Below are 27,743 nucleotides of genomic sequence, written 5' to 3'. Positions count from 1 at the left end.
CAATTTATATCATATATATTCATGTTCCCCTAGATCTTGTTCATTACCTCTAGACATTTTTTTCCTTTCAAGGACAGGAATATATTACAATTGACAAAAAATGGACCCTAGAATTAAGACTAGTTTCAATTACTTTTGGTCCTTTAGAACCCAAAGAACGTCCGTTTTTTGAGCAACATTTCTAGACCCTTGGAACAGTTATTGGATATGATGTACAGTAAATAGCCAAATGATAAGGTAAAGAGATTTGTTTATCTCCTTGCAAACATTGTTCTTGATGATCAATCTGAAAAATCCAACTGGACTTTTGAAGCAGGCCTTCTCCATGTAACTTTAGATTTCCTCTTTGTTTATAAATTTAATTGTGGGTGATTACTGCCATTAGTTTTATCCTTTGGGTTTATAGTATTGTCCAGAGTATATATATTAGTTTTTATTTTTAAAATTGGCATAAAAATGTTTTTTGGAAAGTGGTAACAGTCCAGAAGTGTTCATGTTATGGCCCGTAAGAAACAGTAGGATGGGCTTGTTGTAAATATTAGTTATATTAACTGATGGTTTATACTAGTGACTTTTGAAGTACTTTTTTACAATTTTATTTTGACCATGTTAGTAATCTTCATTTTATATGGGTAGGTTATCTTCGGTTTTCATAGCAAAAGGTATATTGGCTTATTAACATCTTTCATTTGGTGTACTGCAATGTGAATTGGAAGAGGAAAAGGTAATTTGGAGTACATGCAGAAAGGCCCATTGCAGCCCTTTTCTTAGACATGTGCACAGCCCTAGAAAAAGATGTATTTGACTTAAGGTGTTGCTGACAGTATAATGTCTGAATTACCCTTTCACCTTTGGATCTGGATTGGAGGAGGAGGAGGAGGAGGAGGCCTATGCAATAATTCATTTTATTTTTTAAATTGTTGTATTTGATTGATTAAAGAGCCTTGTGTGGCGCAGAGCAGTACTGCAATGGAAACTCTCCCCACGACCCGAGTTCGATCCCAGCGGAAGCTGGATTCTCAGGTGGCCGGCTCAGGTCAACTCAGCCTTCCATCTTCCCGAGGTCGGTAAAATGAGCACCCAGCTTGCTGGGGAAGGTGACAACTGGGGAAGGCAATGACAAACCACCCCGCTATAGTCTGACAAGGAAATGTCATGAAAGTGGCGTCCCCCAAGGAGGCAGAAAATGACTTGGGGACCTTTCTTTCATTTGATTGATTGATTGATTTAGAAGACCATCCAACTCCATAAAACTCTGGGCAGCATATAACATATGATGATGATGATGATGATGATGATGATGATGGAAACAATAAGAAACCCAAACTATGTATGCCCAGAAAAGGTAACTCTTCAAGCAAATGAAATCCTAGGGGCTTAACCCCCATCCTACTTTTTACCCCAGCTTTCATTAAAAGTAATTCAAAAATCATCAAAGTGGCTACATTTAAACTTTCCCTCTTATTTATGTCATGAAACTTTATAGCAAGTCCTATTTTCTGCCCTTTGGACGGGCTGGTTGTCTGGTGACTCCATCTCTGTCCTATTTTGTCATATACAGTTGAGATTATGAAAATGGGCTGCAGCTGTAGGACTGGTGCAGATAATTTCTATCCTACTGCATCCACAGGAAGGTAACTGTACTACTATTTCACAAACTCCAGAAAAAAACAATAAAGGAAAATAAAACTCAAGCCTTCTGGGGCAGTTCTCTACCTTCTGTAATAAACCATTAGGTCTACTTTGCTATAAAATTATGAGAGCAATAAAGTTTATGTTTAATGATTCTCATGTCAACATAAACTAGTACACCATACCTGTCAACCAGTTAATTCAGTACATAATATGGGAATAAAATTCAGTGGAAAATTCCTTCATTTGACTTATGGCAGCTATCTACAGTATTTTGTGAATAATATAATAATGCAGATACAGGCTATAAAATAAACTCAGTCACTTCCTAAAATTATTAGATGCCTGTACTAGAAGTTTTACTGAGATCATATACTGTATGAAGCCACGCAAACCCTTAAAAAGGCTCTGTAAATTTTGAGAACAAAGGAATGGATGTTGGGTGAGGAATGTGAAGATCTAGTTTCTAGTTATGTTCACCCACAGACGGTTGGGTAATACATGCAGAAGAATATTGTGACTTCAGCAGAAAGAAGGATCAGTGCACTGTTTCAGGTTTCCAAGGGTTAGCAGAGGCATTCTTCCTAGGGCTGGAGATTTGGGGACATTGCCTGTGAAAAACATGTTTTTTTCTTTATTCCTTATCTGGTAGCCCTGAGAGCAGTTAATCTGAGGTTATGGAACTGCTTAGCTAACATCTTTTTCCCTAATATACATAACAGTAATAGAACATGCCTATATTTTATAGAAATGTCTGGATCTTTTGAACCTCATTCACTGGTAGACTGATTGATTCCATGATAGAATAATTGCTCAGCGAACAAGATTCTGGCAGCCAAAGGGATGTAAACTTTTCAGATTATTTCTGTGACTACAATGATATCTAGTCTGCCTCTGATTTTTAGGTATCTCCATCTTCCATAGAGCTAAAAAAACTCTCTGTGCCCTTTGAAGACACAGATCTAAATTGGTGACCTTGAGTTTGTCTCTCTTAGTTCAGCACTCCTGAAAGCACAATTTTTTAGCTTTCAACATTGGCAGAGAGATAACATCTGTTCTGAGGCTCATCTGTCCTCGAGATGAATAGGGAAAAGTTAGCTAAGAATGATTGATTCCAATATTTATGTTCTCTGTACATGCTCAGTGAATTGTGTGCTTTTATGCAACATGGAACCTTTTTATAGCAGAGTTCCTTTAAATTAGGGACAGAGCAACAATATCTCAGAACTCAGAACCTGAGTTGGCCTTTATAGTTTTTTTTTATGGGAGGTCACATTTAAATCATTTTTCTATTATTGGAAAAGCTCTACGTTTTAATCTCTTTTGCTAACCCGTCACTACTTAAAGCAACAAAAGGAATTTTTACATTCCCTATTCTCTCTCTCTCTCTCTTTTAAAAAATAATCTTATTTATCACTTTGATCAGCCTTTCTCTACTGCGGTTCCACAAAAGATTGTGACTGGGAAAAAAAGGTTTTTTGAACATTGTATGCTATGTAGTGCTAGCACCTGCTAGGGTGGGAATTTTTTCGTACTGTGTCTCAGCTGCCAGCCTTCCGTTTTGCTGTCATTAAATGTGAATTGTACGGGTTAGAAGTAAATTGCATTGTGAAGTTTTCATATTTTTTGTACTTTTTATGCAGAGGTTCCCTGAGACTTGAAAATTATTTCAAGGGTTCCTCCAGGGTAAAAAGGTAGAGAAAGGCTGACTTGGATAGATAGGTGACCTTTATTGCGGTCAGTGACCAACAAGTTATTTATCGCTTGTGGGAGCAATCTAACTCGCAACTGGGAGGTGGGAGAAAGAGGGCACAGATTTCCCTAATTATATACAATATAGGCTTAGGAGGTGGAACTACAGAATGATTCATTTTAATCTTTCATTCAATCTTTTAAAATTTTAATTAATTAAACTTTAATTAATATTTAATTTTATTTAAACTTTAATTTTATTTAATTTAAGGCTACGGGGAGGACACCAGGCAAAGCCATCCCCTTGGAAGATACGTGGGGGCAAGCAGCTACCCAAAGGTAGGAAAGCAGGGCCAGAGTGTATAAAACTCAAAGGACTTCTGGGAACGGAGGGTTAAGTAAGTGGGGACTACCTGTATAAAAATAATGAGATTAGTCCCACTACCAGTGTCACTCAAATCTGTGATTAGTGTGTTAAATAAAGGCCTCCTTCCTGTCAAGCTGAACACCTGCTGGATTTTAAGATGTGTCAGTCAAAGATAAAATAGAAGCTGTGAAGCTACTGATTTTCGGTAGGGCAAGAGAGAGAAGTCAAGCATTTCCCTTGTGGACACCTGGAACATATTGCATCTTTTAACAAATACAATAACATGAAGCGAAGGTGTGTAGGATGAAGTTAAGAAGATGACAGACTAAAGACTCAGCCAGGGATGGTGCAAAGAATGTCATGTTCACAGATCTCAAAATACATACAGGATCTGAACTCTGGAATGGTCAGATGAGGCCTTTCATACCTTTGAGAGTTTGGCAATGAGTATTTAATAAAAAGAAGAGTCATGGTGGGGAGGAGGAAGAGGAGTCATTTTCTTTTGAAAAATAGGGAAATAAGGCTTGAATGGTAGAGTTAATTTACATGTGTTTTCTAACAATTGAGCAAGGTTACAGATGAGTCCAACTTCAAAATCTACTGTTTTAACCTGCAATGTATCACATGTTTGAAGAACAAAGACAACAGTAATTCCAGTAATTATTGAAACTGAATTATTAATATGCTTCCTTGAATTTCTTGAAGAAGGAGGTTAGAAACAGATACAGTTAATAAATAAGCAAATAACTAAATAGCAAGCAACAGGAATAGCCTAATAAATCTCTGAGACTATCAGAGTAGACTTTCGGTCTTTTGCAAAATGGAAACTGATGCAATCTGTTTTCTACAACCAACAAAATCTATTCAAATGATTACATTAACTGATAAAACAATGTAAGATTGAAAATATACAGATAACACAATGAAGAAAACAATTCTGCAGTTAATTTTGTGTAAGCAAAGCTGCTAGATGGAAAGACAATGTCATTCAGAGCATGAGGAAGAATATATAGAAATAAAGTCACCCTGTGGATAAAATTCCCAGCATTTCTACATTCCTTCCTATCCTCCTGTACAGGGCTGATTACCAGATAACCACTGCTTTTATCATTTTCTCAACTAAACAGCTTGACAGGCACAACGTGACAGACATCAATACTAATCTTCGCAGCCTGCTTGTAACCAAACTCTGAGACAAGGCAAACTCACCTTCCTGTCCACAGGATGTACTTCTAACTTTACCATCACAGAAACCACTAACAACCCTTATTAGCTGCTTCCTTCCATTATAACTGGTCCGTGCTATTTTTCTGGCTCCCATTATTATATTCATTTCATGTGAAGCCCGGTGCCTCCTTCCAAGTCCTTTAGAAGCCTACATCTGCCATCACACAGGGATTTGACATGACACAGTGACCACAGATGGGGAAGAGGGACAGGAAGAAAAGCACAAGGGATCAAAATGGCCTCATTTGGCTCTCTGTGAAGAGTGCAAATATCACCACCAATAACAGTGAGCAAAGGACACTAAGGGAGAAGTAGGTCACTCATGGCATAGCTCCAAGGGAGTGTAAGCTACCAATCTTTTATCCTGTTCTAAAGAAACATAGATAATACTGTGGCGGGTGGAGCCAACATACAGTAGCAGCCCAGCAACACACATTTTTCCATGCGTCTGCCCTTTTAATTTTATATTATTTTTAAATAGTATATTTTAGCTATCTTTGTTTTCTTTAGATAGTTTTAGTTAAAATAAGTATATTATCTGACCATTGCCTTCATAGCAGCTCTTCTTCCTGTCCTTCAAGGCCATTCCCTCTGCCCTCCATCCCACCCTACATCACAGGGCTGTTGCTCTGGAGAAAACCAGGAGGACTGCATGCATATATGTTCTATGGGGAAAACAGAACATGCAGCTACTGAAATAAGCTATAGACCTCTTGATCATATTCAGGCAAGGTTCTATAATATCATTATCTAAATACAAACTTGATGCTATCCTTCTTCTGTTGTTTGAATCCAAAGAGCTGGTCGAATCACCAGTGTTGAAAGGACATGGCTGCTGGTGCTAATTTCAAACAATAAATTAGTACCTTAATGTGTATGTTCAGAAGTGATTGGATAGGCTTTTTTGCTTCAAGGCTGTTATATCTCAGTCAGTTACTTAAACATGAGGGCATAAAGACTTCTGAAGCCAATTCCTTATGAGAGATACTGTATATTTCCAGTTAAAATGTTCTACTTCTTAAGCCTCTTCTACTGTACAATTTTCCACCAAACAGAGCTACACTTTGAAAATATGCATTCTTTTAGAAAGTTCCATGTGTAAACCACCCCAGAAGTTATGAACTAAATGATGCCATAAATTATGCTCTGTAATATATATTGCAAACCTCTAGCAATGTAATGTGCCACGAAATAAAATCAAATAAAAAAGCAACACTCTCTTTAAATATGAAACAATATTTTGTCATCAAATAAGTCTGAGGCTGTTGCATCACATGGCAAATTTACTGTAAAAGAAGAAAGGCACAATTTATGAAAGGGGACAATGTAGAAATATGAATGTGCCGAAAGTCACAATTGTCCAATCAGATAGTACATGGAAAAACAGCTCAATTCACCATGTCCAGAATTTTGCAACACTGGTGCAATGCACACAATGTTTTAGCAGTTGAAACATTAAGGCTTAAACGTTTAGTTTAAAAAGAAAAAGAAAAGTAGGCTAGAATCTAATCTGAGACTAAAACTGAAACAGCAAACATATGTATCTGGGTGTAAAATTAACTGAAATAACGTTAACTGAAGTCTGTATTCCTTGCATTTAGAATAACTATCTCTAGCACATGTTGCTAGAAATTCTCTTCTGTCTGCTGCAATTTTCATTTCCCCTGCCAAACCCCATTTTAAGGGGGGAAAAGAAAAAAGAAAAGAAAAGCACTTGGCTTTTTTGTTAAAGGTAACTGTATTATGATATAAGCACAAATACTGTATATGATTCTGAATTAGCTGAAGCCTTAATGTTAATCTGTTTTCATTTGCATGCACAAGCACTATATATTTAACGTGTTTTTCAGTATTCATTCATTCATTCTTGAGTCCTTTTTAGTGCCATTTAACGTAGCAGGCGTCACACCATCTTGTGAATTCATTCAGCAAATGCTGTACTGGGTGGTATATTTTCTTTTCTTAACATTCAATGGTTTCATTGGCTCTGTTATAGCATTATAAAGCATCTTTCTCCAGTTCAGTTCTGGTGGCTTAGTTTATGGCTGCATCACACCCTAAGCCAAACCTGAAGATGTGCCTTCGTTACCAGTTGCAACCAAGATACTCATCCAAACTCAGACTAAGATTATTGTTAAAATTGTTATTAATCTTCCAGGAGAACAAGCTAGGATACAGAACACCTGCAAAGTTGAATCATAGTTTCTCTGCCATGTCTACTTTCATTTTTCATTCTCTGTAGGCATGCAAGGTTTGGTTATAAAAACAAAGGGACTGGGAAAAGGAGTGTCTTTCCACCACCCCACATATGGTGGTCCCAGTCCTGATTGGGCCACCAACCACTTTGGGAGCTGAGTTTTGCCAAATGAAAGAGACATAAAAACAGGAAGGGCTAATCAGTGATAAAATTGCAGCATACTGCTCAGAAAGGAAGGGATAGTTTCCTAGGATGTCCTTGCCAGTTGTGCCTTAACCACATCTTCTTTCCCTTTTAGTTGAGATGCAATACTACTTGACTGACATAGATTCTAGATCCTTGTCTCTTGCTATACCATGATTTGTTCTAAACATGGTTTCCCAAACAAGCCACAGTGCATTAGTTTACCAGGAATTATTTGAACCATGAATGTGTGGGTTCACACTGAACACACACTGAACATATCCCACAAAGCCAAGTCCATATAAATTAGCTTCAATTTGACCACAATAAAGTGAACCTAATTGGATTCTCCATTATCAACATCAGCTTCCAGCTGGTGACTCTGTCCCACCTCCTCTAAACTGGATACCTTCTGAAGCTGTGGATCTGCAAAGTCTCTGTGCTTCCTCTCCAAGGCTAAAATGAAAAGGAGTTTCTTTTTGCAGTGACTTTGAAAAGAATGGCGTGGTGATTAACAGCAATATTTTTTTTTAATGAAACACAACTCTTCATCCTTGCCATCTTCTGACCATCCTCGCTCGTATGCAGCTCTCTGACAAGTAGAATAATAACGGTCATACATCACTGCCCTGAAAGTCCAATCATCTAAATCTTCACTCGCTCCAGCCTCTGAGACTCAATTACTTTATTGACATGCAATCTTCATAAGGGGAGAAATATTGTGCATGTAAGGTCACTTGGTTATGAAGACATATTATCATATTATCTGCATGAGGGTTGCAGGGCTAAGACCTGACAGAGCTAATTATAATGGTACATGATAGAGTGCTCAGTACATATTATTTGCTTGACTGCAGCTAAAGGTGAGCTAAGACCCAACATCTCACTGGCTCATGCAAAAGTAACGGGCTTTCATCTCAAAGGCTGTAACTTTTCACAGCCTAACATTTTAGAAATGGTATATTCTGATAGTTTGCTACCTTATTAAAATATATAGAATAAAGGGGGCATGTAATCAGCTAGTCCTAAGACGCTGCATAAGGGCACTAACATATAATTTGTAAGCAGCTGAGCATAATCCAAGAATATCACTATATGAAACATTCTTGCATCAGAATAAAGGATAAAGCTAGCAACAGAAGTGGCAATGCATTTTGCCTCAGATAAGTAAGCAGTCTTGTCAGTAAACCATTATCCGAGTAACACTCAACATAAACTGCCTACAACTGTTGAAACTAGTGATTGTGGCTGATTTTCCCATGGTTTTGTCCATTGGTCACAAATAAATGAGAGCACCTTAACTGGATCCATACCTATTATCCTTAGGGCTAGATCTGCTATAAGATTTAATTCTATCACTTGCTCATTGGTATTCATAGGCTGTTTTGAGTAAATAATAATTTAGAAAGCTGAGAGACAAATGAGAATATATCTATATTTACATTTACATCAGAACTTTTTATTTACATGTTATCAAGAAAGGACAACCCTTCTAGATGCTCTTAAACACACACCCCCAAATGAAATTAGGTGGACATTTGGGGATGCATAGGAAGTATCTTGCTAAATTTTCTCTTGCACAATGAAATGTTCCCTTCTACTCTGAATTTTGACTGGCAGGAGCCTTAACCCAATGGAGTAGAAGGCAGGGTTATGAAGGCAGAGAAGGAAACTTAAAGCCACACCATATGTATAAGTAGTATGAAGTTCATATTTCTATAGATGGACTTTAAAAAAAATGGATTCTGCATGGTATTTCTTTTGCAAGTTTTCAATAAACAACTATTCTAATATCAGGTTTTCCATAGATCTTCTGACAAGCAGAAGAACCTGGGTCTTCTCTGTTATACCTCCTTGGATTTGGAATGCCATCCCAGTAGAACTGCACCTCTTCTCTACTTGTTGTTTATTCGTTCAGTTGCTTCCAACTCTTCGTGACTTCATGGACCAGCCCACACCAGAGCTTCCTGTCAGTCGTCAACACCCCCAGCTCCCCCAGGGATGAGTCCATCACCTCTAGAATATCATCCATCATCCATCCATCTTGGGGCAGGCAGGAAAGCGCATCAGCCAGGAAGTTTTTCTTGCCTGGAATGAACTTCAACTTAAAGTCAAAGTGACTGAAAAATTGAGCCCAGCGGATCTGCTTAGGACTGAGCTTACGGGGCGTGCTGAGCGCTTCCAAATTTTTATGGTCAGTCCAAACTTCAAAAGGACATTTAGCCCCCTCTAAGAGGTGGTGCCATGCCTCCAAAGCAGCCTTGACTGCAAAAGCTTCTTTTTCCCAAACATGACATCGCCTTTCCATCTCAGAAAATTTCCGGGACAGATACGCACAGGGCTTCAGGTGGCCACCAGCATCCGCTTGCAGCAAGAGCGCTCCAATTGAGAAATCGGAAGCATCCACTTGAACCACAAAGGGTTTAGTGGGATCAGGGTGTTGAAGAATGGGTTCAGCAGTGAACAGGCTTTTGAGTTTGTCAAAAGCCAACTGGCATTCAGGTGTCCAGTTGAGCAATGCCCCCGGGTTCTTCACCTTGCGTGTGTCCCCCAACCCCTTCGTACGTAACAAATCAGTGAGAGGCAATGCAATTTCTGCGAACCCCTGGATGAATTGGCGGTAATAGTTGGCAAATCCAAGAAAACTTTGGAGCTGCCTGCGGGTATGCGGGCGCTCCCACCCCAAAATAGCTTGAATCTTCGCAGGATCCATTTCAATGCTCTTGTCAGAGATCCTGTACCCCAGGTAGTCAAGCTGAGTCTGATGAAATTCACACTTAGAAAGTTTAGCATAAAGCTCAGCCTTTTTCAGTTTGCTAAGCACCTGTTCCACCAAGCGCTCATGTTCCTCCTCCGTTTCAGTATAAATCAAAACATCATCCAAATAGACCAGTACACCCTTGAACAAATGTTCATGTAACACTTCATTGATCAATTGTATGAACACCCCTGGTGCCCCCACCAACCCAAAAGGCAAAACCTTGTACTGAAAAGAACCCAGAGGACAATTGAAAGCAGTCTTCCATTCATCCCCCTCCCGTATGCGGATGCGGAAATAGGCTTCCCGCAAATCCAGCTTAGATAAGATTTTCCCTTAGCCAGATGTGCTAACATGTCTTTTATTATTGGCAGAGGATATTTGTTTAATATCGAGACCGCATTTAATCCACGGTAATCTGTACAAAGTCTCAATGTCCCATCCTTCTTCGCTCGAAACAAGACGGGGGCGCCCACTGGCAAATTTGCTGGTTCAATAAAACCCCTGGCCAAGTTTTTGTCCACAAACTCCCGCAATGCCGCCAGTTCCTTTTGCGTCATGGCATAGATTTTTGGTTTGGGCAGTTGCGCGTTGGGGACCAACACTATCACACAGTCAGTTTTTCGATGAGGTGGAAGTTGGTCCGCTTCCTTCTCACCAAACACATCCACAAAGCTTTGGTATTGCTCCGGCAAGCCCTCCAGTGGGGTGACAGCGAAATGCAGGGTTGCTGCCGCCACCCTCCCCACTGCAGCCTTCGGAGCATCGTCCTCCCCAGGGGCTTGATAGAAACCATCCCCAAAAGTCAAAGTCCTGTGCACCCAATTTATATATGGGTTTTGTTGGACCAACCAAGGAATCCCCAGAATGACTAAGGGACCCCCCACAGGCGCCACCACAAACGGCAGCCCCTCACGGTGGCTGCCCATTTGCAACGCCACCATGCCCGTGAAATGGGTGACTGGCTTCCCCCCCGCCGTAGAACCATCCAGCTGGGTGAAAATCATGGGACGTTGTAGTGGAAAGCTGGGCAACTCCAAAGCAGCCACCATGTCAGGGTGCATCAAGCAACGCGAACACCCTGAATCGATCAATGCCCAAACTTCAATGGTTCTTGTGCGGGAGCCTAACTTCACTTTAACAGTCAGTGTGGGATAGTTGCCACTCACCGAAATATGTTCGCGCCCCTCCTCCACCACCTGCCCAGAGGCGCTCTTTAAAGCAGGTGGCTGGCGTTTCCCGCCAGCTGGAGTAGATCGGGCTCCCCCTCGCCCCCGAAGTAAGGAATCTCCTCCACTTCAGTTTCAGCCATGGCTGCCTTCATTTTCTTGGGTAGAGAGGGAGATTTCCCCGACGGCTTCCCCGGATGATCATCGGTCTTTCCCTTCGGGCACGCTGCCGCTCGGTGACTTTCCTTCCCACATTGGAGGCATTGTCCTTTCACATAGCGGCACTCCCTCTCCTCTTCCCAGGCACGTTGACCGGACTTTCCAGTGGGCGCAGCAGTGCAGGAACCCTTCCTGTGAGCGAAGGTCTCATGGGCATGCTCAGCCTTCCCTGCCAGCTGTATCCATTCATACAGGGTATCTGGGTCATCCCTGCCGAGCGACCACCTCAGGAACTCCATATTCAGACCGTCCTTAAAAAGTTCTATTAATGTGGATTGGGACCAATCCTCAACCTTCCCAGCTAGAGCCTTAAATTCCAGTGCGTAGTCTGCCACCGATCGTGGCCCCTGGCACAGCTCCCTCAGTGCCCGTTTTGCTCTTTCTTTAGCTAATGGGTCTTCAAAGTGTAGTTTCAATGCCCACAGGAATTCTTCGAACTCCTCCAGCTCAGGGGCATCCGATTGACATAACTGCACATACCAATCAGCTGCCCGCCCCTTGAGCCTAGTCGCAATGGCATTAATCTTGGCTCTTTCTGAACGGAAAAACTGCTCCCACTCATCCATATAACTCCTTGCTTTGGTAAGGAAGAACGATAGCTTAGTTGGATCTCCATCAAATTTAATGGTAAAGTCCTTAACCCCCACTCCGGGCAGTCCCTTCGCCACAGCTGGGTGATCGAGCTTTCTTGTAGCTCCCAGGGATCTCCGCTCACGAGGAGGGGACCTTGAAATCCTCACCCTCGGTGCTCTTGCTTCCTCTCTGTGCCGGGTCCTACTCCTTTCCTCTGGGGAAGTTGGGGACAAAGAAGGAGTCGAATGCCTAGTACTAGACTCCTCTCTCCTCCTCTCCCAGGGACCCCAGTCCATGAACATCTTTTGAAACATAAATTCTAGTGACTCCAATTTAGCCTCCACCAGTCTTATACGGTCAGGGGTTTCGGAATCTTCCTTTCCCTCTTGCCTTACCACAGTTGGGGAACTCAGGTATCGCTGCTTCCAAGACGTTTTGGACGTCCCTGGTAGGGATCCCTGTGTCTCATCCCATGTGGTCAGCTCGCCTGGCGACTCACCAGTCGGTTCAGGGGCTCTTTTACCTCCAACCTCCTCTTCTCTTAGGCTGGAACTTGACCCCTCTCAAACTTCTGAAAGCTCTCGAAGAGGGACCCTCTCCATTCTTATCACTGTGGAGTCGGGTTCCCCCTCACTTGATTCCTCGCTTTCCGTAGTTTGGGGATTTGGTTTGCTGATTGTTAGCACTTCTCCCTCACAAAATAAATCTGGAAAGGGGCTAACGGTAAATGTTTAGATTCTCAGCTTTATGTAATGATTGCCTGCTCTAATAGACTCAGACTCACAAGCAGGGACTTAATGATATCTGATTTATTAAAGAATAGTATGCAAATACAGAGAAAGCTGAGAATGAGTGAAAGTGCGCCAAATACAAACTAAAAACCCTCGGTTCAAACGTAATCCCTCCCCTCGCCGTGCCATTGCAAACTCCCCCCCCCCCCCCCCCAGATGCTGGTAACCGTTTCTGCTGATATCCTGGGAAAGGAACCTTGAACGCACGAGATAACCCAAACACATTCCAATTCAGCTGCTAACATATAACAATCCCACGAGATGGAATCCTCCTCCCCTCCCAGACAAAACACACATCAGCCAAATGACATGCGAAACGTTACGATGTAACGGTAACATTGGAATGGTGAACATGACAGGTCGGCCCCCTGCCTTCCACTCTCCCTAGCATCAGCATCTTCTCCAGGGTGTCCTGTCTTCTCATTATGTGGCCAAAGTATTTCAGTTTTGCTTTTAATATCATTCCCTTAAGTGAGCAGTCTGGCTTTATTTCCTGGAGAATGGACTGGTTTGATCTTCTTGCAGTCCAAGGCACTCTCAGAATTTTCCTCCAACACCACAGTTCCAAAGCATCGATCTTCCTTCTCTCAGCCTTCCTTATGGTCCAGCTCTCGCAGCCACATGTTACTACTGGGAACACCATTGCTTTAACTATGCGGACCTTTGTTGTCACTGTGATGTCTCTGCTCTTAACTATTTTATCAAGATTTGTCATTGCTCTTCTTCCAAGGATTAAACGTCTTCTGATTTCCTGACTGCAGTCAGCATCTGCAATAATCTTTGCACCTAGAAATACAAAGTCTTTCACTGCTTCTACATTTTCTCCCTCTATTTGCCAGTTATCAATCAAGCTGGTTGCCATAATCTTGGTTTTTTTGAGGTTTAGCTGCAAGCCAGCTTTTGCACTTTCTTCTTCCACCTTCATCATAAGGCTCCTCAGTTCCTCTTCGCTTTCAGCCATCAAAGTGGTATCATCTGCATATCTGAGATTGTTAATGTTTCTTCCAGTGATTTTAACCCCAGCCTTGGATTCCTCAAGCCCAGCATGTTGCATGATGTGTTCTGTGTACAAGTTGAATAGGTAGGGTGAGAGTATACAGCCCTGCTGTACTCCTTTCCCAATCTTAAACCAGTCCGTTGTTCTGTGGTCTGTTCTTACTGTTGCTACTTGGTCATTATACAGATTCTTCAGGAGGCAGACAAGATGACTTGGTATCCCCATACCGCTTAGAACTTGCCACAATTTGTTATGGTCCACACAGTCAAAGGCTATAGAATAGTCAATAAAACAGAAATAGATGTTTTTCTGAAACTCCCTGGCTTTTTCCATTATCCAGTGGATATTGGCAATTTGGTCCCGAGTTCCTCTGCCTTTTCTAAACCCAGCTTGTGCATCGGGCAATTCTCGCTCCATGAATTGCTGAAGTCTACCTTGCAGGATCTTGAGCATTACCTTACTGGCATGTGAAATGAGTGCCACTGTTCGATAGTTTGAACATTCTTTAGTGTTTCCCTTTTTTGGTATGGGGATATAAGTTGATTTTTTCCAATCTGATGGCCATTCCTGTGTTTTCCAAATTTGCTGGCATATAGCATGCATTACCCTGACAGCATCATCTTGAACAGTTCTGCTGGGATGCTGTCATCTCCTGCTGCCTTGTTATTAGCAATGCTTCTTAAGGCCCATTCAACCTCACTCTTCAGGATGTCTGGCTCTAGCTCACTGACCACACCATCAAAGCTATCCCTGATATTGTTATCCTTCCTATACAGGTCTTCCGTATATTCTTGCCACCTTTTCTTGATCTCTTCTTCTTCTGTTAGGTCCTTGCCATCTTTATTTTTGATCATACCCATTTTGGCCTGGAATTTACCTCCGATGTTTCTAATTTTCTGGAAGAGGTCTCTTGTTCTTCCTATTCTATTGTCTTCTTCCACTTCCACACATTGCTTGTTTAAAAATAATTCCTTATCTCTTCTGACTAACCTCTGGAATTTTGCATTTAATTGGGCATATCTCCCCCTATCACTGTTGCCTTTTGCTTTCCTTCTTTCTTGGGCTACTTCTAGTGTCTCAGCAGACAGCCATTTTGCCTTCTTGGTTTTCTCTTTCTTTGGGATGTATTTTGTTGCCACCTCCTGAACAATGTTGCGCAGTTCTGTCCATAGTTCTTCCGGGACCCTAACTACTAAGTCCAGTCCCTTAAATCTATTCTTCACCTCCACTGCATATTCCTTAGGGATATTAGTGAGCTCATATCTAGCTGATCTGTGGGTCTTCCCTAATCTCTTTAGTCTGATCCTAAATTGTACAAGAAGAAGTTCGTGATCTGAACTACAGTCAGCTCCAGGTCTTGTTTTTACCGTCTGTATAGATGTCCACCACCTTTGGCTGCAAAGGATGTAGTCAATCTGATTTCGGTGTTGTCCATCTGGGGAAGTCCATGTATAAAGCCGTCTCTTAGGTTGTTGGAAGAGAGTGTTTGTTATGCAGAGTGAGTTGTCTTGGCAAAATTCTATCAGCCTATGTCCTACGTCATTTTGTTCTCCCAGGCCATGCTTACCTGTAATTCCAGGTGTCATTTGACTGCCCACCTTAGCATTCCAGTGATGAAAATAACATCTCTTTTAGGCGTGTTGTCCAGCAGGTGCTGCAGATCCTCATAGAACTGCTCTACTTCAGCTTCTTCAGCATCTGTGGTTGGGGCATATATTTGGATCACTGTGATGTTAGATGGCTTGCCCTGAATTCGAATTGAGATCATTCTGTCGTTTTTTGGATTGTATCCAAGCACAGCTTTAGCCACTTGACTATTAATTATGAAGGCTACTCCATTTCTTCTGTGGTCCTCTTGTCCACAATAGTAGATCTGGTGGTCATTTGATGTGAAGTGGCCCATTCCAGTCCATTTCAGTTCATTGACACCCAAAATGTCTGTCTTTAATCTTGACATCTCACCAATAACCACATCCAGTTTGCCCTGGCTCATAGATCTTACATTCCAGGTTCCAATGGTGTGTTGATGCTTAGAACATCGGATTCGCCGTTCACCACCAGCACCGTTGGCCGCTAGCCGTTCTTTCGGCTTTGAGCTAGCTGCGTCATCACATCTGGGGCTAGTTGAGCTCATCCTCTGTTCCTCCCCAGTAGCATTTTGACCATCTTCCGACCTGGGGGTCTCATCCTCCGATGGTATACTGACATATCTCTGGTTGTACTGATCCATTTAGTTTTCACGGCAAGAATACTGGGGTGGGTTGCCATTACCTTCCCCAGGGATCACATTTAGTCTGACCTCTCTGTCATGACCTTCCCATCTTGGGTGGCCCTTCACGGTTTAGCTCATGGTATCATTGAGGTGCTCAAGCTCCAGCACCATGGCAAGGTAACGATCCTTTGCTGAAGTCTTCTCTACTACCCAATCATTTAAAGTAATCTTTTTAAAAGTTATCTTTAAGATTGATTTTCTCTGAACTCTAAATGGCTAAAACACTAGAACATTAACTCTCTCTATCAGTGTCATTTCCTTCTAATATTGCACATATATTCTTAATGTGTTTACAATGTCCATTATGCCTGTGCAGCATTTCAAATGAAAAATAGTTAAAGGAAATGCCTCTGTTTAGCTTAAAAAAGACAAAGCTAAATGAAGACATGATAGCATGAAGGGCTGTCACAGGGAAGAGGGTTTGAATTTATTCTCCATAGTTCCATAAGGTAGGACAAGAACCAGTGGGTGGAAGCTCAACAGAGAGAAATCCAAACTCAACATAAGGGGGAATTTCCTGATTGTGAGAGCTATTAAGCAATGGAACAGCCTGCCTCCTGGACTCATGGGTGCTCCATCACTGGAGGCTTTCAAACAAAGGTTGACCTGTCACTTTTCCTGGATAGTCTGAAGATTCCTGTCCTGGGCAGATGTAATGGGAAGAAGGAATAACTTTGAGGAACAGGAGGAAGAGCTGCTACTGAGACAACAGTCAGATAAAGGAAATCTGAGTCCTGGCCAGATCTGTAACCTGAGTAAGCATCCCTAATTCTCATGAAGATAAAGGGAGGGAAGTGCATTCAGACATGCAAGACTTTGTTACTGTAACCTTCTAATAAAAGTAGTATTACATGCATGACTTTGGTTTCCTAGTTCAGTCTCCCCTGAAGGACTGACAGCAGGAGTTTGAACCAGAAGACCTCCAGAGTCCTTTCCTGCCCTATGATTTGATTATTTCAGAGGCACAAAAGTGCGTTGGAGCACCCATGTGCATTCTAAAGTACCTTTTGCCTTTGAATCCAAAGTCCACAAAGCCCTAATATAAATTGTATTGGAAATCCATTGTCAGGGTTGTCAAGTTAGCATGAATTAGGCAGAAGTTTTCCAGAGACTTGAACAGCACAGATATGAACTAGATCTTTATTTTAACACAGCTATGGAAGCCATTAGAATCAGATGACAGCGTGTGGTGAGAGTCTGAGAATAAAATATATTGCCTCTTAATTCAAACTTCTGCTTGGAGAAGCTATTTGTAAATCCCTAAAATGCTACTCACAAATCTCTGAAATCAACAGCAAAAATATAGCATGTCACATCCAAACTCATAATTCCACTCATCAGAAAAATGTGTCTGAATATTTTTCAGGAGATCTAGGATCCCTTGAATATTTCTCAGTGAGGATCGTTAAAAGGCAAACAAGCTTCTAGGCACAATGGCTGAATACACACAACACACCAAGCTAAAGCCAGCTGCTCAGTATGGCTTTGCACATGTGGGAACCAGATCAACTTAGAGAAAAATGCAATAGATCTTGTCACTGCTTTATCAAAAAGGTCCATTGCAGTTCCAAGATGGAGAAGTAGAAGTAGAGTGTATTTCCAGAACAGACAATCTGAATTTGGAGCACTTTGAGCATTTGAAATGACCCCTTGCTCCAGTTCTGCAAAATGGCGTCCCCTTCTAGTTGTCAGATTACAGGTGGCAGCTATGTCGACCTGGTGTTTGCTGACTGGGTTTTTGCATGCATAAAAGGTATTTCCATCCTAGTGAAATGACTGGTCAAATCCACATAGTTCACTTTAAGTGCTTTGGCTTAGAGGTATCAAAGTGGGCCTCAATTTTCTGCATCAAACTGTTCCCTCAACAGTGGACTGTTCCAGACTGAAAATCACTATACTGTGGTACCAAGCTAGCATATGCACATATGCACATATACACACAAACATATAGAGGGAACATTTCTGTTAGCTCGTTTGAAGAGGTACTATGATCCACAATTGGTACCCGCAATGTTTAACTTTAAATCACTGCTTTCTTCTGATTCAAGCATCTAAAACATTCCCTTTTTCCATTTCCCCTTGTGCCCATATTTCAGGTTTTCTATTGTACTGATGTTCCTCATTAGGACTGACAGTCCAACTATTTCTGAACTATTGGAATAACATAGAACAGATTATTCTTTGATGCTCTCGTTTCCATTTCCCCCTCCGCAATCCCACGAAACATGGAGAATGGAAGGAATAATGTGAAGAATTAGTCTTCACTTGCAGTGTTATTGTCTCAGGCTCACAATGGGATCAACTGAATGTGCCAATTAACCAACTTGCAATGTGTTAATTTATTCCCCTACATTTCAGTTTCCCTTTTTAAAAAAAATATGGAATGGAATGATTTTTTCATTCTGTTTCACTGAACAGCTTTTAGCCATCTTAAAGAACAATGCTATTAGGCCTGCACATATTTATATTTTGAAGACTTATTGAAAACTCAGAGATAGCTTGCTCTAACCATCACTATTAACCAGTTATGAGAAATACTCTAAATTTCTCCATATCTAAAATTCACAATAGAAGACAGCTATACAGCAGTGAAAATATTGCATGAAAATGTGGTATATATATTCCCAGACATGTGTAAGCACATTACTTTAGGTAATAAGCTGAGTTCTTTATAACAGTAAAATAATTTGCACCCCATTCTTTGCACAAGATCATTCTGTTAGACACAGGATAAGTATGTCATTTTGCATACAAAATTAACGGTGGGTCTTATGGGAAAGTTGCTTTTGTGATTGCCTTAACACTTGTAAACAAATCTGTATTCAGGTTTAGATTTCATGGAAATTAAAAGGAAACCTCCAGAAGTCTACCCCCCAACCCCACATTCGCTCCAGCTTAGGCATTCAAATACTTCTCACAAGCAGGATCCCCTTGGGCTCCTCAGCCTCTCCCTTTCTGGAGAGAAAAGAATTTAGTCAGTCTTCCACTTGGAAGAATCAAAAGCAACATCCATGCTAGGAAGAAAAGTTTATGAAAAATTGTGCCTAAAACAATTTAAGGGTGTAATCTACAAGGCAAAGCAAGGATCTTATATTTCTGTTAGGGTCTCTGGTAAATCCACCTCCCTAGTTTTTGTTGTGGAATATTTAATCAGTGAGCAAACCACTCTCCAGATTCATCTTGCTCCTTTGAGCTATTTTGTTCCTATAGCATTATTTATTTATTTACTTATTTATCAAATTTGTCACTGCCCATCTCCTCCCACCAGAGGGACTCTGGGTGGTTTAGAGCAAAGGTAGTCAATTAAAACAAATACAATATATAAAAATATAAATACCATTAATAAATAGATATAAAAATAAAAATAAGAGTAAAATCCAAGTGGCAGGATCTAATTCAGTCCATGTGTGTGAGGAGCACTCTAAGGTGCCAGCCATTAAGGTGGAGGCCCGTGAAGACAGTCATTCACATAAGCTATTTAATTTGAACTGATAGTAATCATCTGCTTATCCTAACGCAGAGTAGTAATGTTGCAGTATTTCTGGTATATATCCTTACTCTTGTTAATCAACATAGGGCTGCAAATGAAAACAGCCCAAGCTGAAGATGTCCTGCTTTGAAGATGAACAGAGATTGAGATTAGCCCTTGAAAGTAAAAACTACATCACTGGTACTGAGACCACACATAATAATGAGAAGGTTGATAGCTAAGAGTTCATTTTAGCATGCTGTCACTCCTTGCCCTGTCCCCAAGTGGATCTTCATGCTAACATAGCATTCTAATAACTGATGGAGTATTCAACAGGATGCAAAGAGCACAGGAAGCACAGATCAATCAACACCAGGCAAAAATAAATGGTCTTTCTGCACTATTCAAGTAGTAGTTTTTGGCATCACCTCTCTTTGCAAATGTGTGGTGAAAAACTCAGGTCTTCAGAGGGATACCTCTTATTCAGAACTGGCATAGTAAGCTGAAGGCTTACAGACACAAAACAACACAATTAACTCCATTGCTGTATAACACAACACATTAATTCCATTGCCGTATAAATGACTAATGAAGTCATTTATACACAGATCTGTCAAGCGCAACTTACAGGAGTCAAAGCCAACATTTCTCCAGGCTTGATGGGTATTTGGCCATTTTCTTGCTGATCTCGAGAGGCATCTGCTCTGTGTTGACATAATGGGTCTCTCTAGCCTGGAAGTAACTATGGCCTATTCATTATATATTACAGATATCATATGAACATGCAGATTCAGCTCATATAAGAGCAGCAAACATTTAAGTCTATCCATATTGTTAAATACCATGCAAATTAATTTTTGAAACATGCTAAAGAAATCTCCATTTGTTGTCCTAGGTAAGGTTATTTGAGTCAAGCATGAAAGGACACATTCATATAGATTTCTCATCAACAGTACCATGGTTCGTTCGTCATTGTCTTCTGGTGTCTTACATAGGTTTGCTTAATACACATTATATTTCCCATATATGCACGTTTGTTCACAACTTTGCCTAAATATAAACATCTCTGTTCACAAAAAAAATTGATAACTTTTTGCACTCAACTTTCCAAATGTGTGCTCCTTTCCATGGACATTTTCAGTCAAGACATATGGTAGCAGATATGTCTTTTATATGTTCAGTTCTTTGAATTCTGCAATGGATATTGTTTTGATCCTTAAAAGGATACTGGCGCTATATTTCTTCAAGTCTTACTGAAACAGGTTGCAAGACAGATAAGACCAAAAGAAGAAACTGATAGTAACAATGTTATATGAACAAGACAAATGTGTGAAGAACTGACAAGGCAAAAAAGGAAAAAAAGAAAAGAAAAGAAAGAAACAATTTTAGGGTAATACAGAAAAAACCTAAGCTTTTATTATAGGAAATTTCATCTAAATTACATGCAGTTTGACAACTTGAGTATAACTTTCCAGTGAAAGTGCACCTTTCCACATGGAAGACAGATACAACAAGGTCCAGAGCAGCATGTATACAGTAGCTCTATGCTCTACCCAGTTCTAGCCTTCACATGTTCAGATGTGAAGGACTGAAGGCTTATAGCTGCTTAGGATTCAGGCTGGCCTTTTCAAAGAAAACCCTAAAGGAGCTTCTGAAGTGGCTTGCAAGGAATTGGCTTTTCTGTTCTTGCATGTTCAACAACTTGACCTTGAAAAAAAAAAAGACTAATCTTCAGCTATTCCTACTGGAAAGTAGCCAAGCCCTCCCCAGATGCCAAGTTTGCCACAGTGTAATTTAAGACCACATCAAGCTCCATTTGCCATGGCTGGACACCAAAACCTGGGAAGCATTACATATAATCAGTGGGCATAACGTTTTTTGCTTGGATGATGAGGCCCCTAACGTCAACCATGTAACGTTGACTGACTTGTATCAGTTACCATAGAAGCCACAGCATAATGTTTGGTCTGTTCTCATACTGTAATTCCCTGGAGTCTATGAACTACAGCTTTATTCTTTACATATCCTGCAGAAATAATCCTTAAAGATAGATTGGAAAACGTATGATCTTCCCCATGCTGAACTCCAATTCCCATCAACCCTAGCTAGCATAACCAAAGTTTGGGGATAGTGGTAGATCTGAAGAAGATTCAACTTATCACAATTAAATTCTTGGAAGATTCAGCTCAGGGCAGTACTTCAGAGTACATTAAATGATATGCCAATCAATTCTAGAGAACAGATGTAGCAATGAGGATAAAATTGGAGGAAAGTACTGGATACTTCACTTTGAGTTCAAGGAGGAATGATGGGCAAGAATGCAACGTGCATATAAACGAACAAAACAGAAGGGAGAAACAATGTTTTATTAGAAGAAATTCTATTTCTTTTCATTTTATCTTGGGTGAGATAAAGATTGGGAGAGCAATTGAAGTTGGGAGGAAGAACTCATCCTGTTCTATACATTCATAATGAAGAACACTGCAATTGATGTATGTATGCAGGAATTACAGATACCTAAGTATTCCTCCTTCACCTCAAAAGAAGATAATTTTGAGATGCAGAATTGATCTAAAGGACTTTTGATGAAATGTGTGCTTCTCTATGTCTGGGTTCACCCAACACCTTTTATCTGATTACTGTGCTAACCCATTTTCTGAGTCTGTGTGATACAGTACAGTATGAACTAACCATATGGCTTGGGTTCACACTAAGCCACAAGAAAGCTAACTAAAAAGTTAAAATAAGCCAAGCTTAGTACACTGTGTGAATTCAGCTGCTAGATTTGTAACTGACCCAGTTAAATGTGTTGTGTGGTTGTGAGACTAGGATTGGGACACAAGAGAGTTAATGGAACTAATGGGAACTGATAGGAATATTTTTAAAGCAGTTGTTCTGGTTAAATAAATTGTTTTTAGCAGCTTGCATGCTATCCATCTAGAAACTATGAATGCAAGTTTTGAAGGAAAAGGAGAACTTGCTGTTTGGAATTCTGAAAAAGCTTAGTTGGCAGGATCATTTTGATTAAGGAATTGCTAGACAGCAAAGATTAAGCATCACTGCAGGTGGCCACACCTAGCCAACCTTGGCTGATCTTGAAAAGCTAAACAGTGTTGGACCTGGTTAGTATCTAAATGGGAGATTGGTTGCTATGAAAATTGTATGTCCCTGCCCATGCTGTCACTAGAACACTTGGGGGAGTTTTCACTTTTTCAAAGGAAACAAGAAGACCGAATAAGATAATTTAGAATCCTTTCATAAATCTAAACAGTTTTCTCTAGAGTTCTTCCTACAGGCTCTCTAAATCTCCTTCTAGATTTTGTGCAGGCTATTTGTCCTTCACCAGTTATAACAACAGAAGATCAGGCTTTTGAACCATTTTGCCATAACTTTCCACACTTCCTGAGGCTGTGCTCCTAGTTATTATTAGACTTTTTCTTCATCTATCTTAGAGTCCACTTCATTGAAAAAGAATCCTATCCCATCACAGTGCTTCTGGGATGTTAATTCAGTATGTGCTCTTATAGAGGTAACATCTCAAAGAGACTTCTGAGACAAGTCCACATCAGTCCAGGCCAAGAGGCTACAGTGCTTTCCAGATTTAGGGAAGCAGACAAAGGTCTCCAAACAGGCAGAAGGACTCAGCTATATTAACATAAAAACTCTTAAAGGAGCTAGCACACTTTTTTCAGCCTTATGCAGATGGCAGAGAGGCAGAGAGGAGTGAAGAGCAAAGAGGAGTTGTGATTGCATAAAGTATTCCTTCAGAATCAAGTTTAAAATATGTGCAGCCCTAAAAATCAATCCTCACTATGGTTAGCAGGGAAGACAGTAGGAGGGAGTTAAAAACAATAAGATGGAAACCACAACTGTGTGATCATGGCTACCATCTTGGCTTTTTTGATGCCCTGATAGTTACATCAGCACAGTCGATACTTATTACGAGAAACTGCCTTTTTTTTCTGCAAGATCCTAAATTGTTACTGAAAATGTTAAATGTGACTTCAACATTCACAGCCCAGCCACGAAGGCTCAACATTCCAGAAGCCAATGCAATTGCCATGAGCATCTCTTCCACTTCTCTGCTCTCGAGGTAAGATAAAGAAAGCTGCGAAGGATGTGGCCACTTCCACAATCATGCGCTCCACCATCAAACCTTTGGGAACATTTTTGCACTAGTCTGCAGGTAGCTTCCCTGCTATTATTCCTGCAATCTTCAACAGTCCTCATATGCCAACTAGTCCTCCTTACAGCTAACTAAGAGGAGAACACAAAAATGGCATCCAGAGGGCGTCCTGCCCTCTCTACTTTTATTACCTTGCTGTACACTATTAGAGCCAGGCATGGTGGGGAGAGAACCTTATCACATAGATTAAAAAGCCTGGAAACTGGTTATCAGCTTCTATGCTAGCACAGAACGAACAAAGCAGAACAATGAGGTGGAAGACAGGGCAAGGCAAGAGTTCTCACCAGTGTATAACAATAGCCTTACAACTTCAGGGTTAATGCAGCAAAACAACTTTTCCAATATCTTCTCCTGCGCTGCAGCTGAGCCAGAAGTCAATTGGTTCAACTCTAGATGAGCTGCTGAAGAGCTCCAATGGCATGAAACCACAGGGGCTTCTGGACCAGGCCAAACGGCTCTTGTGGAAAGCCTCTGAGGGGGTTAGAAGAATTTGTGTTGCTATTTGCATCCCACCACTCAATATACTTTTTTATATCTTACATAAAGGCTGAAGATATGATAGATGGATTTTTTCTGGCAAATGTTAAATATTTTATTAATTATGAGTGAGAGTTGGTTGTTATCTCAGTTTAATTTGTGACATTTCAAAAGTCATGTAAAATCCCCTCGCCATTTTCTTACAGAGCCTGAAAAGATTTGCCTTTTTTTCCCACTAAGTCCATCTCATGCAGCAATCATCACAAAGAGGTTGTTGGAGGTTTTTTCTTTTTCTTTTTGCAATTTGCATCCTGCTATTCTGACTAGTTAAAGCGAGCAGCAAAACCAGCCAGTCAGTTATTAAAACAACAGAACTTCTAAAAGCCATAAATCTCCATCTAATAAAATGAGCTGTTTATTTAAACTTTGCTGTGCAGGGATGGCCTCTTGGAATGAAACTTCACAGCACAGACCTTGGCAAGAAAATGTAGGATGAAAAAAGCCAACGAATGAAAACTAGAGCAGGGAACCAGCTACATATGTAGCTTTTAAAGTGACTATATGGAATGTTGTTGATGGGAACACAAAGGAAGAGGTCACCCCCTCAGGCCTCAAAGTTGTTTTATTAAGGAAATATGAGGACTAAAAAGGAAACAAATGTTAATGTCATGTCTCAACCATGAAACATTTTTTTAGTCTAGGTTGTCAATAACATTGAGGCTAATAAGGGCGGACATGCAACTGTAGGCCTGTTTTGGAATATGGAATGTAGAGCTGTGAGAGGTATCGGACGAAGGGCCTCCCCACCAAGTTCTAAGGCATGTAGACAATGTGGCAACCAAGGTACCACCATTAGTGACGATGGAACTGGGAGGGTTCTCTACAAAATGCCCAACTAGCAAAAGCAGAATGTAAATGAGCAGCAAAGGCTTCTGGGAATCACCCAGCAAACAAGGGACCCTGAACTGAGAGAGAAGGTGATATGAATTACTGTATAGGGAACTACATGTTGTGGTTTGTCTGTAGAAAAGGGAACAAAATAAGATGTTGAGTCCAGCTGAAAATTGCTACTTTAAAACAACATTGGAAAGAGGTATTTTCCCTTTCATAAATACAGCATAAGATATCTGTTCATCTTGATGACAAGAAAGGCATGCCTGTATGTAAGAAGACCAGTTGGGAGCTTCATCTGGTCCAGAATGCAGCAGTCTCATTATTGGCTGGTGCTGGTTGCTGAAAGCACATTACCCTGATACTTTGGGTTCTCCTTGGCTTCCAGGTGCAAATCAATGCTCTTTTTTCAGCTATAGAGCACTACATGGTACTTTCAGGAAGATTTCTGGCATTGCTTTTCAGTGGAAATACCTGGATTCTGGAATAGCTTCTCTCTGGAGATCGGACCTGTCTTCAGGTTACTGGCTTTTTAAAAGATACCAGAAACAAAACTGTTTTGGAGAGTGAGGGGACCACAAAACATGTGCTTACTGAAGATGTTGCCTAGTCTGGCAATGAAACGTCTGCAAGAAAACAACAAGGCTCAGAGAGCACCAAGCACTCCACATTTGCTTATTGTTATTCTTTAAAACACAGTTGGTTGTGATATATTTTAATCCCTCTAGATTGGAGCACCATATAAACCCCAGTAAGTAAGTAAGTAAGTAAGTAAGTAAGTAAGTAAGTAAGTGAGAAAGTAAATACTAAATTTAATTTGTATTATTTACTCAGAATGTTTTAGTTACATTGTTATTATCTTTTGTTGCTGCTGCTGCTGCTGGGTTGTGAACTGCCAAAAGACTAGTTTGATTACAGCAGCATACAAATTGAATAAATAAATACAAATAAAATAAACATGTTTTTGATAACACAAATTAAATATTAAATGTAAGGAAGGAAGGGAGGGAGGAAGACTTGATACTGAAAAAGGCACAAATAATGAGTTTAAACAAACTATAAGATTTGTCTTAGTAGAATGTCTTAGTTCATTGGGAATGAAAAGAAGCTTAATAATTCTTTCAATAAGGGTATAAAAAGATTCCCACAGCAGCAAGTCTCTTCTTTTAAAGTGAAACTTAGCTGCAGGCCATTATTCAAGCCTTTTGAATAAAAGGTGAGATTAGTCTAATAAGACCTATGCTTCACTTAGACTTTTTATATGGTTTAACTGGTTGGGCATAGTACAGCGTGGTTCAAAGAGAACCTTCTTCCACTCTTCTCCCTATCATAATCTTTAACATTCAGTCCAATTAATTCTGATTTTTCTTTTGACTGGAATGTAATTCTTTCCCTCACGTGCAAATTCCCACACTCCCAAATATGAAAAAGAAGAGACATCCCTGCTTCTAGAGCTTTATGATGTTTGACAATTACTATGTTCTCTGGAAAGATCTCTGAAGTTAGCATATATCCCCATTAGTCAATCATCAATCCTCACGATAAAACTAAGCACTACAAAGGGCTGATCTGCACAAACAGATTGTCTCAGCACAACTACGGTCCACTAAACTTTTTTTGAAGAATGGAAGACATGTCATCCTCCACCTCCAGGAAGGCAACCTTCACACATTTTTTTCCTGCTACATGTCAAAAGGAGTGTTTTCTGACTTGGGAAGTGCTGTCTTGTTCACCTGTAGTGTTTCATTTCATCACAAGCAAACATCCCCAGTCCAATTGGCTGGGGTGTAACAGGAATGGTCCCTCATCTTCAGTCACTGGTCACCGCCCTTTATGACCATTTTGTACTGGACTGGCTGGGCTACCTGTCTCCTTCTGAAGAGATGTTGATTGAAAAACGTTCTCTTTTTATCTCATCATCATCATCATCATCTGGATAATCTACCATTAGATTCACAGTCAAAGACTGGTGAAATCTTAATAATTCAAGTCCTAACCAAGGACCTAAAATTATTAAGGTAGTGTCTTTGGATACAGGCAATTCCAAGCAGAGTTTTTGTTTTTTTGTAAAGTTAGGATGTTCAGGTCTGATAAATTCAAATTTTCCAAATATCAAGGGAGTCCATTAGGTATTGCTCCAAGGGCTCCAGTCATGATTCTTCTTCATCATCATCCTTTTACAAGTGTGCTGATAGAATGGATGGCCCTTTCCTTTCCCCGCCCTCCCCACCAGCTGAAATTGACAAGAATTCTGCCAATTTCCTCTTCTAGCCAAGCAACAGAAGGAATGGTAACATGGATTTATTTATTTATTTATTATTTATTTATATTAAATTGATATGCCACCCAACTCTCAAGGACCCTGGGCAGCTTCTTTTTTACCAGTTTACTGGGAAGCTGTCAGGTATAACAGGAAGTTAGTGCAGAGCAGCTCGTACAAAAGTCTGTCAATGGGAACTGCTATCCTCAAGACCTACCCACAGAAAAGAAAGCAATAGGTCCTTGCTGTCCCACCACAGGTGGAAGAGATAAAGAAAAGGCCTAGAGATGATGGAAACTTTTGGGTTGTCGCACTAATTTGGGATGGGAAGAAGTGAACCAGATCCATGGCATTCCCACTGCTGTTGAGATCAATAACTCTTA

The 27,743-nt window shown here is 40.5% G+C and overlaps 1 protein-coding gene across 2 annotated transcripts in view; it reads right to left on the bottom strand.

The window, feature by feature from the left end:
- The window catches only part of LRMDA (leucine rich melanocyte differentiation associated), an 871,997-nt gene that overhangs the window by 67,222 nt on the left and 777,032 nt on the right, over nt 1-27,743 (bottom strand). Inside the window, exon 7 of one of the 2 annotated variants that reach the window (XM_063307686.1) lies at nt 21,155-21,253. The exons of the other annotated variant lie outside the window; for it this stretch is intronic. Within the exon in view, the coding sequence (XP_063163756.1) occupies nt 21,186-21,253 (68 nt within the window). The 3' untranslated portion in view covers nt 21,155-21,185. Of the gene's footprint in view, nt 1-21,154; nt 21,254-27,743 lie in introns of those variants that run through there. 2 annotated transcript variants of the gene reach the window in all.

The sequence above is a fragment of the Candoia aspera genome, chromosome 6 (assembly GCF_035149785.1).
Source record: "Candoia aspera isolate rCanAsp1 chromosome 6, rCanAsp1.hap2, whole genome shotgun sequence".
Lineage (NCBI taxonomy): Eukaryota > Metazoa > Chordata > Lepidosauria > Squamata > Boidae > Candoia > Candoia aspera.
Note: the sequence above shows the minus strand (reverse complement) of the source record. Positions and strands in the feature narration are given on the sequence as shown.